Source organism: Lithobates pipiens, unplaced genomic scaffold (assembly GCF_037356315.1).
Source record: "Lithobates pipiens isolate NorthernLeopardFrog02 unplaced genomic scaffold, aLitPip1_a1.2 Scaffold_16, whole genome shotgun sequence".
NCBI lineage: Eukaryota > Metazoa > Chordata > Amphibia > Anura > Ranidae > Lithobates > Lithobates pipiens.
The window spans coordinates 549,771,393-549,788,193 of record NW_027507748.1 but is presented as its reverse complement, the minus strand read 5'-3'; the positions used below and the strand labels follow the sequence as shown (position 1 = coordinate 549,788,193).

General features: G+C 41.8%; 1 protein-coding gene across 1 annotated transcript in view; it reads left to right on the top strand.

Annotated features, from left to right (window-relative positions):
• Positions 1 to 13,223, top strand: part of CDK2 (cyclin dependent kinase 2) — a 50,750-nt gene extending 37,527 nt beyond the window's left edge. The window contains exons 6-7 of the mRNA XM_077483424.1: positions 6,758 to 6,961; positions 10,354 to 13,223. Coding sequence (XP_077339550.1) covers positions 6,758 to 6,961; positions 10,354 to 10,455 — 306 coding nt within the window. The 3' untranslated portion in view covers positions 10,456 to 13,223. The remainder of the gene's footprint in view (positions 1 to 6,757; positions 6,962 to 10,353) is intronic.
• Positions 13,224 to 16,801: the final 3,578 nt, after the last annotated feature.

Below are 16,801 nucleotides of genomic sequence, written 5' to 3'. Positions count from 1 at the left end.
AAGCGCACTTTTTTGGGGAAAATGTATTTAATAAAAAAAAAAAATAAGACAACAGTAAAGTTAGCCCAATTTATTTTAATATTGTGAAAGATAATGTTGCGTCGAGTAAATCGATACCAAACATGTCATGCTTCAAAATTGCGCCCGCTCATGGAATGGCGACAAACTTTTTTACCCTTTAAAATCTCCATAGGCGACATTTAAAAAATTCTACAGGTTGCACTTTCTTTTTTTTTTTTAATTGGTTTTTATTGAGAAGAAATTTTTCTTTTAACAAAAGGAGAAGCAAGTTGCACTTTTTAAGTTACAGAGGAGGTCTGGGGCTAGAATTATTGCTCTCTCTACCGATCGCAGCAATACCTCACATGTGTGATTTGAACATTGCTTTCATATATGCGTTCGCTTCTGCACGCAAGCTTGGCGGGACAGGGCGCGTTTAAAATATTTTTTATTTTATTTTAACTTTTATTTTTATTTTTTTCACTGTTCTTTAAAAAAAATAAAAAATAAATGTGTGTCACTTTTATTCCTATTACAAGGAATGTAAAAATCCCTTGTAATAGAAAAAAGCATGACAGGTCCTCTTGTATATGAGATCCAGGGGGTCAGAGAGACCTCACATCTCATATTTACACTAAAATGCAATTTAAAAAAAAAATTGTCATTTGAAAAAAATAAATAAAATGTCCCTCTAAGAGCTATGGGCAATGACTTGGAGACAGGTGGGGTGCTGGGGGCTATCTTCCCCTCACTCGTCTCCATGTCAAGCCAGGGACAGGTCCAGATCGCTGTCACGGACCCGGCTCCTAACTTTTTTAGCTGGCTCCTAGATTCCAAACAAATTTGTCAACCCCTGTTATAAGGATATTAAATTTTCTTCACTGCTTTAGGCACCATATATTTAAAAAAAGGCTGTAGTTTGTATACATTTAAAAAAAATCTCTTCTCAGCAGCTAAAATAAAATACAGCAACTCCAGCTGCTATACTTGCTCTGCCTACTGCGCTGTGCCCCCAATCTTTCTCACTCACCAATCCATTGCTCTTCTTGCTCAGAGTCATTTGACCCACATCCTATGAGCTCTGGGGCATCAAGTGGCATGTTCTGTTGTGTGTAAATATGGGGGAAGTTTAGGGCTATGACAGTGTGTCTCCTGACCTCATTTATGTATTGTCCAAACATTCTCTCAGAGAAAGTTGCCAGCATTAGGAAGCACCCCTTATAATCCCCCCTCAAGAAACTGTAGTGCAGGAATTAGTCTTTGTTGCAGTGCTCCAGCCTTGCATTTTCGTTTTTGTTTAAATTGCACTTGTTTTTATAGTCACAAGCTCAGTTGGATATACTTTATAATGCACTGTACAACTAAAGGCAACTTTTTTATTTAACTTTTGGACAAGGTGAAGAGAGATTAGAACACCTGGCAGTTTTTGTTGTCTGTACCCATGTTAGGAAAATACTCACTCTCTCCCTCTCCTCACCGTTTTCATTGAAAGCAAAACAAAATCCCAATTTCCCCCTTCATCTTCCAGTACAGCTACTTGAGAGATGATTGGCTCCACCCTCCACAGGAAACACAAACCAGCCTCTCCCTTGCCTCTGACCCCCAGTTGTTTTGTGTTTCCAGACCCTCCAGGAGTGCACACCGAAACATCTGGTCTGGAGTTGGTGGACCCACTCTTTTGGTATATGTCTTGACTAAGTTGTGGCTATGTCTGCTATATTTCTTTCATTTACCAAAAGGGTTCCCCCCCTTTTTTTTTTTTTTTTCTGTTTTTATTTTGGGTTACTTGCCGTTTTTTAATTTAAACCGGCAACTCGCACTCCCCAGCGTCCTTGGATCTGGAGTACGCCCTGCCAGGGTGGACTTGGGTGAGGAGGATGGGCGAGAGTTGATTTCCTGGTGTCCATTCTCCTCGCCGAGTGTACCAAAATGGCATAGAATGACACACTTCCGGTGAAATGGCAAATGGTGCTGGAAGTGGCGGGACGCATTTCTGGATGCCGAGTAGCCGTGTGAGGCCGAGCTGTCTGGGGGACCGCTGCTAGAGGCTGGTACACACAGGCAAGCTCTTGGCCTAGCGGCGTGGCACGAGGGATCGGTGCTCCTTGTTTACAGCCTCCTTCCCTGTCTGCTAAGGGTTTTCCCTCATGGCTGCAGAGGACATACCTACAGATGGAGCACCCACTCAGACTGATCCAGCGGCTGGATCCAATTCCAATGCTGCTCCTAAGGTATGTGTCTCTCCAGTTTACCATATATGAGAGCTAACAGAGCAGGGGCTATTTTGGGTGATTTATCACATTCAGTGAAAAAGTAATTTTTTCTTTTTTATATGCTTTTCCCTCTGTTTGTTTTTTTTCCCTTGGCTGAGAATCCTCCTAAGAAAGTGTGGTAACGGTGTAGGTCTAGGCTTTTTGATAGCTGTAAGAAGCTTTTATGTGCAAGCTGCTGTCACTTTAAAGGCATAGATTGCTTCTTTTCCGTCCTTTAACAAAATGTTATCAGCCCTAGGTCCTTCCACTTCAAAGTCTGTTACTGTAATTCAGGAGCCTTCAGTCTCTGAATTGGCTGGGTTTCTACCTCCCTTAGTATCAGGAACCTTTAGTTCACAGGCTGTTTCTGACCTGGATGAGGGAGAGAATTCAGTATCGGCATCTGGCGAGGAGTTGGATGTAGAAGAGTGTTAGCTCAGCTAGATATCTTTTTCCTATTGAAGATGTGTTAGAAACACAAAGCTAATTTTAAGACCAATGTCCGGCGTCTTTGAATGGTCATCAATTTAAGTGTCCTAAACAAGTTCTTAGTTTTACAGACGATTCCAGATAAAAAGTACTCAGATATCTGCTTCCAGGAGTTTTGATGGTAACGCTGGATCTTCAGGATGCTTATCTTCATATCCCAATCTGCTGTAATTTCTGAGATTTATGATCCTCGCGGAGAACGGTCCACAACATTGCCAGTTTAGAGCCCTTCCTTTTTGGTCTCTCAACAGCCCTGAGAATTTTCACAAAAATCATGGCCAAGGTTATGGTCTATTTTCGGATACAAAAGAGCTCAATTGTTCCATATCTGGATGATTTTTTTGATCTTTTGCCTTTATACAGGATCTACAGTTGATTTAGCAGACCTTTCGGAAGTTGGGCTGGAAGGTCAATCTGAAGAAGTCTTGCTTGCTTTCCTCCCAGAATCTTCTTCTTCTTCTTCTCCTTCTTCTCCTCTTCCTCCTCTTCCTCCTCCTCCTCTTCCTTCTTTCTTCTTCTTTCTTCTTCTTTCTTCTTCTTTCTTCTTCTTTCTTCTTCTTTCTTCTTCTTTCTTCTTCCTTCTCCTTCTTCTTCCCCCCTGATTAAACTCCGCTGCCCAAAGGTTGTTTTCTTCTGGGGGAAAAGATGGCAAACATACTTCACAGTTCGACCTCCATTGTTTTATTGCAGATTTTTAATAATCATTTTTTAGTAATATTTTAGACTTTTAGGTAAATGCTGGGATCTGCATTATTTCCATGGGTATTGGATGGTAGAAGTAATTTATGGTGATAGTATAAGATCTTGAATCAGTATCCATCGGTGTATATTATTTTTTTTTTATTATTATGTTTGCACCTTGGATGTACCAAGATTCTTCCATCAGTAGAAGATATATCACTATTGGGATATGGTGTATTTGTAATGTGAGGATTATACCAGCCACTAGATGGCAATAGTAAAGGGTCGTAAATATTATCAGTGAGATGTAAAATGCAAGTTGGAGCCTTAATAATGTTATATTATTTGAGGTGGTGATCTCTGTGTTTTTTATTCATTTTTTTATGGTTGTATTAAAATTTGATTTTAAATTGAGCGCTGAACAAAATGATGCTAACTGTTAAGAGATCTAAGTCACTATGGCAACCGGCATGCTGTTTCGTGGTATATAAACAGCACAAACGATCGCAAGGCTACCCTTGAAAGTCATGCGACATATGATGCAACGCGCCGGGTGGAGCCAGAGACGTTGCGTTCGGAGCCCTTTGAGAATCTAGCAAGCAAGGTGGCTTGTCTGGGAAACGCAGCTGATTGTTTAAAGCGCTAATTGTCGGCCTGGGTTATGTGAGTGAAATCAGTGTGGTTGTAGCTCATAGAATCTGTAATCGCTGCGCAATGAAAGGTGTGTGTTTTTTTTTTTTTTTTTTTTTTTTTTTTTTTTTTTTTTCTTCCTCTTAGTGCCATGATTTGTGATCGGATCTGAAGCAATTAGATCGTGAGCGATAGTGTCCCGGGAAGTTTTCTCTTCTTTTTGCTGTGGGAAACGTTTGCAAGTTAAACTATCTTTTGATAGTGGTGGGACTTTGTTTTCTACGAATCAGAGACCTGAACTTTAATATGGATATAGTATTCAGCACATTTAGTATTATCACTACCGTGGTCTTGAGTACACTGAGTAGATGGTGTCTATAATATTTAATTTTTTTTTTCTCTGATTATTATGTATTAATTTTTCGCTGGATTATGTTTTATATGTTTTTGCTACATGTTTTGTACATGTTCTTGCATAATTTTGGGATGTTATAGGCTGGTCAGGAGACAGGCCGAATAGTTATAAGCACAATAGAATTTTCTATTGGCTTTCTTGTTTTTTTTTTAGCATTTATTATTGCGTATTTGCACAATATTTGTGATAAGTGCTCAGTTTGGTTTGCACCTTGCTAATTGTTCACACTACATTCTCATGTACTTTACTTTATTTTTATCTATATATATATATATATTGTAATTTTGCACAGTATCTCTTTCCTATAGTAGCTTCAAGATTGGTAGCCCTGCTGTTCAGGAGTTAGGTTGAACAGCAATTGGCACAGCAGCAGTTTGTACTGGATGTGAAGGAGTCCTTTTGTTATTAACACTTAATATTGCCATTTTGCACAATTTTTTTTGTGATAAGTGCATAGCATTTCTGCACTTTTGTCAATTGCACACAATTCATTTGCACTTTAACTCCTTTTACCTATTTGCACAGGATATTATTGCATTTTTGCACAGCACTGTGTTCAACATATATCCCTATAGAAACATCAGGATTGGTAGCCTCGTATTTCCTTCTTAGATTGTGTAATAGGAAGTTGACCAGAGCGCACCATTTATATATAATTAAACATTCTTCACGCCGTGCAGAGTTTTGGGTTACTCCCACAGGCATCCCTTCATCAAATAATGCAGTTTTTGGGTATGATGTCTGTGGCAATTCCAGCGGTGTCACAGGCCCATTTACATTCCAGACCCCTTCACGCATGTCTTCTGCATCATTGGGATTGCAGGAAAGACTCCTTGAATCGGCTTGTTCATTTCCAGGAGAAGATTTACTCAATCTGTGCTGGTGGGAACAGCCGGGACATCTGTAGAGGGGGGGGGGGAACTTGGGAACAGCATTACCCAATAAAAATGACCACAGATGCCAACCTGTGGGGGTGGGAAACACATTTGGAAGACTGGCAGGCTCAGGTCTCCTGAGGAGGCAGCCCAGTCATCAAACTTCAGATATCCTTTCACCATGGGGAAGGCTTTAGTAGCTCCGAAGGTGAGGGCCAATGCAAGAAACCTGTGTGTGTGTGTGTGTGTGTGTGTGTGTGTGTGTGTGTGTGTTTTTATTTTATTTTTTTCCAGACAATGCCACAAACGTGGCATACCTCCAATGAGCAGGGGGGCACTCACTTGGACAGGCTTCTATTGTTGAACCAGCAGATTCTTACCTGAACAGAGAACAATGTTTCTCCGGTCAGGGCAGTTCACATCAATGGGACTGCAAATGTTAGGACAGTCTTTCTGAGCAGAATAAGTATCTGCTGTAGGAATTGGGAACTGTGCCAAGAAACTTTCCAGGAGATCATTTGAGTGGGGTGTTTCCAAAGTGGATCTTTGGACATCCAGTCTCAATAGGATGCACTCTTTCCCATGGGATTTCACTTTGGCCTATACATTCCCTCTGTTGTGCCCGGTAATTCGGAAGATTATTCAGGAACAAGCAGAAGTTGTCCTGATTTGCCCCAGGATTTGGTGGCCCAGGAGGAGTTGGTTCTCTACACTGGGAGCACTCGCCGCCCAACCCCCGCCACCCCCCGCCCCTGCTGGAGCGAAGGGACCTTCTCCGTGAAGGGCCAATACTACATCCAATACCTCAGACTTACCGTTTGATGGCCTGGAGGCTGAGCGGCACAGCCTACAACTAAAGGGATGTTCAGATAGTTAGTGAGACTATTCTAGATAGCCGTAAGTTAGTCCTAGAAAGATTTATCGGAAAGTTTGGAAGACTTGTTTTCAGGCAGGAGTTGATTACTTTTCTATCACCTGTATACTGGTGTGTTTTTTTTTTTTTTTTTTTTTTTTTATTTATTTATTTATTTTTCTCTTTTGAACTGTGATAAGCTAAGATTGTAGTTCTGGCTGTGTTGCTACCTATCTTGGAGTTGCTCTGTCACTGGTTAACAGGAGTACTGTGGGGGACAGCTCTGGATTAAAACTGAATATTGCATCAAAAATTGCTGTTTTGTTTTTAGAGTTCTGCTTTAAGTTACAAATCCTACAACCTGTGTTTGATCCAACCAAAATCCTACAACCGTTGTAGCAATTTCACCACCAGAATTCCTTGGAGACGTAAAAACCTGTAAGGTGGCTTAACTTTCCAGCACCTTTTTAACAGCTGAAATGAATGCTTTGGTAAAGTGACCTTCGTTTGGAAGATAGCGGTGCCACTCCAAATTTTAAGTAAATCTGCTTTTGTGTTGTAGATCACCAGAAGAGCTTTGTTCCCAGGGGACTCAGAAATTGACCAACTTTTCCGTATTTTTCGCACATTGGGAACTCCAGATGAGGCTTCCTGGCCAGGTGTTACTTCTATGCCAGATTATAAATCCACTTTCCCCAAGTGGGCTCGGCAAGACTTCAGCAAAGTGGTTCCACCGTTGGATGAAGATGGCAGAGATCTTTTAGCTGTAAGTGCCAAAAGCCATCATGTTCTACAAAATGCAATTGTTTCTTTTCTAGTGTGAGTGTTAACCAAAATACTTTAGCAACAGACAGTAAATTATCATTGCAGAAACTTCAAATACTTCAGAAATCATTCCAAGAAAATGTGTAATATCGCTGTACAAATATGGCTTATCACTAGAGATGTCTCAGTATATACCTCTGCTGCTTTTGTAGAACAAAATACATTGATGTCCACTCCAGTGGGTTGCTAAATGCATTCTCTCCATTCTGCCTTTCATTGTTCACGTCCATGTCTTTAATGGCTTAGCGGCTGCCCTATGTACGTTTACTGCGGCAGGGCGGCCATTCTGTACCAGATCGCGTACCTAGTATGTGATCTGACACTTCTGGGTCATGCGTGCCACTGGCGACCCGCTCCCACTGATTGGAAACAGTGGGAGCCAATCAGGGGGTCCAGGGGACGCTATATCTGCTGAGACCCACCGATCATTCAGGAAAGAAGCAGAATCCCAGTCTGCCTTGTTTACATAGTCGTTCTGTCAGTAGGGAAGGTAGTGATCCTGTGTTTCTGCAAAGCAGGAACATGGATCTCTGCCTTCCAATAGTACAATCACTTCCCCTACAGTTGGCACATATTTAACTGCCAGTGTCATTAGTACAGTAACAGTTCATGTTTTTTAGCACTGATCACTGTATTTGTGTCACTAAGCCTAGGTTCACATATATGCGATGTGGGAACCAGTGCGCTTCCAGCATCGCATCTCTCCCGCAAGTAGGTAACACTGCCCTCTGTGACCCGCTGCGGGTGTCAACAGAATGTTAATGACACCTGCAGATCGGGTCTCAGATCGCAATGTGAACTGTGAACTCGCACAGGAATCGGATCGCATGGGTAAGAACACCCATGCGGTCCGATTCTAGTGCGGGGGGGTTTAGTCCCTGCACCATTTAACTGTGAATCCAATGCGAGTTAAGCCATAATGAGCTTGCATGCCTGAGCTTGCTTTGCTCAGAAATCGCATTCATGCGCGCACTGCCGTGCCGATTGCATCTCACGTGTGATGTCTGTGTTAGCACAACTGTGAAACTGGGCTTAGTGTCTGCTTTTGTCCACCGCAATGCGGTCCTGCTATGTCACTGATCACTGCCATTACTAGTAAAAAATAAAGCAGAATCCATGTTGGCCATGTTGGCTCCCACTTAACAAGATGAGAGGCCTGTAATTGTCATCATAGGTATACCTCAACTATGAGAGACAAAATGTGGAAACAAATCCAGACAATCGCATTGTCTGATTTTTGAAAGAATTTATTTGCAAATTATGGTGGAAAATAAGTATTTTGTCACCTACAAACAAGCAAGATTTCTGTCTCTCACAGACCTGTATCTTCAAGAGGCTCCTCTGTCCTCCACTCATTACCTGTATTAATGGCACCTGTTTGAACTTGTTATCAGTATAAAAGACAGCTGTCCACAACCTCAAACAGCCACACTCCAAACTCCACTATGGTGAAGACAAAAGAGCTGTTGAAGGACACCAGAAACAAAATTGTAGACCTGCACCAGGTTGGGAAGACTGAATCTGCAATGGGCAAGCAGCTTGGTGTGAAGAAATCAACTGTGGGAGCAATAATTAGAAAATGGAAGACCTACAAGACCACTGATAATCTCCCTCGATCTGGGACTCCACGCAAGATCTCACCCCGTAGGGTCAAAATTATCACAAGAACGGTGAGCAAATATCCCTGAACCACACTGGGGGACCTAGTGAATGACCCGCAGAGAGCTGGGACCCATGTAACAAAAGCTACCATCAGTAACACTATGCCGCCAGGGACTCAGATCCTGCAGTGCCAGACGTGTCCCCCGGCTTAAGCCAGTACATTTCTGGGCCCATGTGAGGTTTGCTAGAGAGCATTTGGATGATCCAGAAGAGAATTGGGAGAATGTCATTTAGTCAGATGAAACTAAAGTAGAACTGTTTGGTAGAAACACAACTCATCATGTTTGGAGAAGAGAAAATGCTGACTTGCAACCAAAGAACACCATACCTACTGTGAAGCATGGGGGTGGCAACATCATGCTTTGGGGCTGTTTCTCTGCAAACAGAACAGGATGACTGATCCGTGTGCATGAAAGAATGAATTGGGCCATGTATCGTGAGACTTTAAGTGTAAACCTCCTCCCATCAGCAAGGGCATTGAAGATGAAACGTGGCTGGGTCATTTAGCGTGACAATGATCTCAAACGCACCGCCCAGGTAACGAAGGAGTAGCTTCGTAAGAAGCATTTTCAAGGGCCTGGAGTGGCCTCAACCCCATAGAAAACATTTTGGAGGGAGCTGAAAGTCCGTGTTGCCAGCGACAGCCCCAAAACATCACTGCTCTAGAGGAGATCTACATGGTGGAATGGGCCAAAATACCAGCAACAGTGTGTGACAACCTTGTGAAGATTTACAGAAAACGTTTGACCCCTGTCATTGCCACCAAAAGGATATATAAATTGAGATGAGCTTTTGATATTGACAAAATACTTATTCTCCACCATAATTTGCAAATTCTTTCAAAAATCAGACAATGTGATTGTCTGGATTTGTTTCCACATTTTGCGTCTCATAGTTTAGGTATACCTATGATGACAATTACAGGCCTCTCTCATCTTTTTAAGTGGGAGAACTTGCACAATTGGTGGCTGACTAAATAATATAATATAATATTGGCCTAGACCCATAATCTGGGGATATTCTTAATTGGCAGTGCAGTTAGCGATTCGTCTGTCGAGCGGGTTGCCTCCACAACTGAACAATAACAGAGGGGAACCGGCTGCACCGCCCCAAAAAAGAGTTGTATAAGGAGGACCAACCATGGTAAAGTTTTATTGAAAAACAAGCCAAATTTGGCAAAATATGTGGCCATAATGGTCTTTATCCTCCAAACACCCAGAATATTAAAAATAATGACAATGTTGTCACTAAAAGCGCAATACACAGACACTGAGATTCAGGTGACTGCGCAATCAATTTCCGCATTGTCCCTGATGTACACAAGCCCCCCACATGTGTGCATGTACTTTCCTGGACATAAAGACTCTGCTCTTTAGCTCTGATTTACGGTCTGAGAGGATTGGCTAGTGTCTATGATCTGAGTGTTTGGCCCTGTTTTGTTGCACTTTTAGTGACAATGTGAGTCGATCCAAAGATCGGCTGGGGTGCTGACATTGCAGGATCCCTGGACAGGTAAGTGCCCTAATATTAAAAGTCAGCAGCTACAGTATTTGTCATGTTTAATTTTTTTTCACCCAGGCTGGACCTCCTCCATTAAGTAATAAGTAGTGCATGGTCCTCTAAAATGTGGCTTGTTTTCTAAATATTATTTTTTTTTTTTCCCCCTTTTAGCAAATGCTCCAATATGATTCCAATAAGCGGATTTCTGCTAAGGCGGCCCTATCGCATCCTTTCTTCCGTGATGTCGGCAGGCCTGCTCCACACCTTAATTAGACTAATGGCATATAAAAAAAACAATGTAATGGCAAGGTATTGGTTGCTTCGACATGTAAAACAGGACTTACTTTGAATGATACAGTGTGTGTCATGCCGTGCTATTTATTACCCTATACTGCAGTGTCCATCCAAACAGCCATTGGAAGGACTGATTTTTGTACAGAATATTGACAAGGTATTTTAGACACTGCTAGTATGCCCCTTCCCACTTCCAACTGTTTTTCATGTTTCCTATATTTGAGCAATACAGACTTTTTTATTGTTCCTAAAAATCTGTGCATTTTATTTGTGTAAACTAACTTGTAACAGTGCTGCACTGTAAAAATGTCATGTACCACAAACTTCATTGCCTAGAAACATTGGGGTGCATTTGTTAAAAAAAAAAAAATGTACACAACAGTTTGCCCAATGACAGTGCATGTGCATTCTGTGCCAATGGGGCAAAAAAATTAATGTTTTAAGGCTATTTACCTGTGCAGGGCGAAAGTTTTGTTTTTCATGGATTCAAAACTGAAAATACCGCATTTCGCCACTACATAGATCCAATTATCATCTAGTGGTCAGATGTGGTATTTATAGTTTTAAAGTCCAAATCTGAGCAAATGTTTTCTCCATGCAGTGGGGCTGTGCCTGCATTGCACGGGTCAACTGCTTGTTTTATTCTAGGGGTGAGCACAACGTTCATACTTGCCTGATCCACCAATCCTTCGGAAAACGGCATTCCCCTACGGTCCAGAGGTGGACTGTTCCTGTGTGGGAGCATGCTGACGTCATGAACAGTGGTGTCAGAGCAGTCTTGTATGGGGAGGATCGCTGGATCAGTTAAGTACATGTCTGCTGTCCTCAAAACGAGAAGTTAACCTGTGCCCTGCAGGCACATAAAAAAAACTTTGCTCGGCGTTCTGCTTTATATTAATGAAAACATTTGACCCGCACAGGAAGTGGCATATTACCAGTTCTCTTTTGCCCTTTGGCATATGAATGTACATGCACGCTCAATGGGCGAATTGCTATGGAAATGTTTTATAAATACCACAGTGTAATTGAGCTGTTTTAGACCGATTTAATACTTGTGTGGGGTAGAGTAAGATATTGAACAAGTAAACTTAGAAGTTCCATTTTGTGGTCATAGTACAGCACCTTATTTTTGATCAGACACCCTTTGGTCCAAATCTACTAGGAAAAGAAGAAAAAAAATCTGGCAAAACCAGTTTATGCTACTTATCGGAATCCAACTTGGTGCTTTGCCATCAGTCATTTTTACCGTTTCTGGGTATAGTTACATGACACATTTTGAGTTGGATTTACTGTAGCCATTATGAGAACTGTCCTCTTTTTGTATTTATTGTGTATCTCTTGGGCTAATGTTGTAGATAAATCACAAGACTTGCCCATCTATCTGTTTTAATTTTTGCTTGTAGTTTGAACTTTCATGTTTAGACAAAATGTGGGTTCCTGTTTTATTATATTGATGTCTGAGTGAGGTTCACATGTCTAAGGCTACTGCATATTTGTCAGATTCTGGGACAATGGCTGTTTGCATTTCTATGTGACTCATTTCCTGCAGTTAGTGTTCTCCTGCTGTTCAGTCCAATGATAAACTCAGAAGAGACTGTGTGTATGTGCAGCTTTCCTTCTTGAAGTTGACCTTGCGTTTTGTAGTAAATGTAATGCTGCAAAGAAGGTGTAGTCCGCTGACACAGCTTTTTGTGATTCTTGCGAACACTATATCTGAAAGTTTTGGGGGAAGTGGGGAATAGTTCTTACCCATGTATTGTTATTGCAGCCCTCATCCTAATTTTAAAGTGTTGCCGCCCTCCCCCCCCCCTTTGGTGTCCTGTAGACCATTGTCACCAGGATAAAGCAATAGGAAGTCCCGAATGATAGCTGTCACACAAGGTGAGGGTAAATCCTACCAACAGACATTTATTCTGGTGTTCTCTGTCTAAGGCCCCATACACACTATTAGATTTTCTGCAAAATTTTGTCTTCAGATTTACCAAAACCATGTAGTGAAAGGACCCTTGCACTACATGGTTTTGGTAAGTCTGAAGACAAAAATCTGCAGAAAATCTAATAGTGTGTATGGGGTCTATTTCCATTCAGTTTTTTTTTTTTTCCCTCTGGGGAAAGCAAGTGAAGGAAAAACTCCCCAACACTGCACAGATTGCGAAAAACAATTAGCGCATCTCCAAAGTCTCTCATGATTTGCAGTGCAACTTTTGAGTGACTTTTGGTGCGACTTTGATCGGACTTTTCTGAACCAGTGTCGCACCAAAGTAACCTTTTCAAAGTTACACCAATTTAAACGGGTACCATTGAAAACAATGGGCTGTGACTTTTCAAGGGACTTTGATGTCCAAAGTTGCATGACCAGTAGCACAAATGTGAATGGAGCCTTGAAAAATATATCCAAAACTAAGCCTGACCTTAAAGATTCAAATGATCACTTTTCATTTGCATGGCCTGTAGTCCTTTGTCAGATTTTATGAGTAGAGTGAGATTGAGCTGCAGAGAGCATTGTGAAGTATTCTCTAGATAGGCTTTTTTAAAATTTTGGTCAAAGAGTTGTCTTGAACTCATTAAAGCGCCCTTCAGCTCCACTGTAGAAGTGCTGAATACCAATACTAATAGCAGAGCTTGAAACGCTTCAAGTGCTTTGTCAATTTTTGCTGTACAGGATGAGGGGTTTGCACTAAATTGATAAAACTTGCCCATATAAACTGGACCTTGTTTGTCCTAAAACGACTGTCACCCCCCCCCCCCCCCAAAAAAAAAAACCACACTAAAGCACCGCAGCAAGGACAAGCATGGGCAGTTAAAGAAATCCTTACCTGAATTTTTAAACCATTACAAATACTACAAACTGGTCAACTTGAGGAAGGAACTTTTTTTTTTTTTTTGATAATCGCACATGCCTTAAAAAAAAAAAAAAGCGAAATATATATACAGAGTTTATGCTGCACCTTGTTATATAAATGGACATATTTTATGGGATGGATTTTTTTTTATGTAGTATATGCTTTTAGTATATATATTTGTATGTATGTTGATTCAATTATTAAAATATTTTAAAATTCCTACTCTTTTATCTCTTTTATACAGTATATCTTGTAAACATTTTTATTTTTGTATGAGTTATAGATGACCTTATACCTATGTGCATTCCAGAAAGGTTCACCCAGTTTCCCCGCCCTGCTGTTTTTGAAAGCTGCCTGGATTCTGCAGCTGCTCTGCTCAGTGAGTGAATCTTCACCTCCTCGTGGCGACGTCCCTTTTAGCAGTGACTGTATTTAGAGAATTTTGTTGGCAGGCTGTGTTGACAGTCACTGATCCCTTTTATGGGGGACAGTCTGTGACTAAAAACAAGTTGCCTGTTTTTCTGAAGGTCAAAGTATCATGAAGGATGGCCAAACCTAATGGTCTTCACCACATCCAGCATATTTATCCAAACTTCTGTTGCATGTGTCTGGGTCCAAACGGAGGGATGGATAATGTCTGTTAAGTTGAAAGATTGAGATAACTTTTACTACTGGGGAAAGTTTTATTTTTTATTTTTATTTTTTGTCTTGCAACCACCTTATCTTCATGTAGAAAAAGAGGGGACTTGCACAAAAAAAAGCTGTTCATTCTGATACCCTCCTAGCTGAACTAATTTCTACAAGAAAAAGTAAAATTGCCTATCTGGAAAAAAAAAAAATTAAATGTTGTTGCAAACCCTTATGCTGCATACACACGACCAGACTTTTCAACAGTAAAGGTCCGACGGAATGAATCCGTCGGACAATTCAATCTTGTGCGGGCTCCATCGGACCTTTGCTGTCCAAAAATCTGACGAACTTTAGAAATGGAACATGTTTAAAATTTTTCGGCCAGAACTCCGCCGGACCCAGTTCCTATCAAGAAATCCGTTCGGGTGTATGCTAGTCCGATGGACAAAAACAGACGCTAGAGCAGCTACTGGCTATGAACTTCCTTATTCTAGTCCAGTCGTATATGTCATCACATTCGAATCCATCGGACTTTCATGTGATTGTGTATGTGTCCAAGTCCGTTCATTCAGAAAGTCCGTTTAACTCCGCCGAAAGTCCGTTGGGAAGACTGCCTGACCTAGTCTGTCAAAGTCTGGTTGTGTGTATGCGGCATTACATATACCCAGTGAAGGGACTGACTGCAGGTGATACAGAGATGAAACAAATCCTCCTACATACTGTAAGTTGTATTTGTCTATCTGCAGTCTTCTCTTCTCTACATATGTTAAGAGTCCAGACTTTCTATGTTTGTCTGAGAGTTCAGAAAAAGAGGGGCAGAGAGCTGAAGTTATATTCTGCAGGAGAGCTCAGAGCTGATTGGAGGGAAGGGACACAACACACAGAGCTGAGGCTGTCACCATTTTTCTCTTGGTGTCGGGAAAACTTGTCAGAAGTGATTTGTGCTGACAGAAGAACAAAGCAGACAGAAATGATACTTGGTGCTCTGGATTGAGACAATACACACTATAGAGGGATATGCTTTGCTCATCTAGTGCCTTGAAAAAGTAATTTTCCACATTTTGTCATGTTACAACCAAAAACGTAAATGTATTTTATTGGGATTTTATGTGTTCAACCAACACAAAGTGGCACATAATTGAGAAGTGGATGGAAACTGATAAATGGTTTTCAATGTTTTTTTACAAATATCTGAAAAGTGTGGCGTACATTTTATTCAGCCCCCCGAGTCAATACTTTGTAGAACAACCTTTCACTGCAATTACAGCTGCAATTCTTTTTAGGTATGTCTCTACCAGCTTTGCACATCTAGAGAGTGAAATTATTGCCCATTGTTTGCAAAATAGCTCAAACTCTGTCAGATTGGATGTAGAGCATCTCTGAAAAGCAATTTTCAAGTCTTGCCACAGATTCTCTATTGGATTTAGGTCTGGACTTTGACTGGACCATTCTAACACATGAATATGCTCTGATCTAAAACATTCCATTGTAGCTCTGGCTGTATGCCTATAGTCATGGTCCTGCTGGAAATTTAACCTTCACCCCAGGCTCAAGTCTTTTGCAGACTCTAACAAGTTTTCTTCTAAGATTGCCCTGTATTTGACTCCATCCAGCTTCCCTGTCACTGCTGAAGAAAAGCATGCTCATTACATGGTGCTGCAACCACCATCTTTCATGGCGGGGGTGGCGTGATCAGGGTGATGCGCCATGTTAGTTTCCCACTGCACATAGCGTTTTGCTTTTAGGTCAAAAGGTTTACATTAGGGGCATGCACGACTAATATTTATCCTGTGGACAGATTCTCTCCGACCTCAGCTGTGGATCTCTGCAGCTCCTCCCAGAGTTACGATGGGGGCAGTTCTGGTCACCAATTCTCAGAAAGGATGTGCTGGAGAGAGTCCAGAAAAGGGCAACTAAACGTATTATGGGAACTGGAGGAGGATCTCAATTACAGGGAATGACTACAAGAACTAAATGTATTCTTCCTGCAGAAGAGACAGTTGAGAGGGGATATGATGGCGGTATACAAATATCTCAACGGTGTTCCCAGCGGAAGCATGAAATTATTCAGTCTCGGGTGTAGGAAGACATGGGGCCACATGATGAGACTGGAAGAGAAGTGGTTTAAGCTTAACCTGTGTAGGGGGTTTTTCACTGTCAGGGTGGTAAGGATGTGGAACTCTATTCCACAACTGGGTCGACTGTTGCCTTTAGTCAACCTTACTGACTATGTAACTACAGCACCTTGCAAAAGTATTCACCCCCTTGGCCTTGTACCTATTTTGTTACAGTACAGCTTTTAGTTCAATGTTTTTTTTAATCTGAATTATATGTGATGGATTGTAAAATTTAGAAAATATATACCGTATATACTCGAGTATAAGCCGAGATTTTCAGCCTCTTTTTTGAGGCTGAAAGTGCCCCCTCGGCTTATACTCGAGTCACCGCTGTCTGACTGCTCGATCAGCGTATCGAGCAGACAGACGGCGGACATTAAAATTCAAAAGCCGCGCCTCCTTCTCCGCCTCCGCCTGTGATAGGCGGAACACTGAATTTCCCAGCAGTCAGTGTTCCGCCTATCACGGACATCCGTTCATTCTCATACTACGGACGAGTATGAGAGGATGTCCGTGATAGGCGGAACACAGGCTGCTGGGAAATTGAGTGTTCCGCCTATCACAGGCGGAGGACGGAGGCGCGGCTTTTGAATTGTAGAATGGCCGCCGAGAAGAGCGGCGATCCTGGAGCGGCGATCCATCGGCACGACACGGGACGGAGGAGGCACGGGACGGAGGAGGCACGGGACGGAGGAGGCACGGGACGGAGGAGGCACGGGACGGAGGAGGCACGGG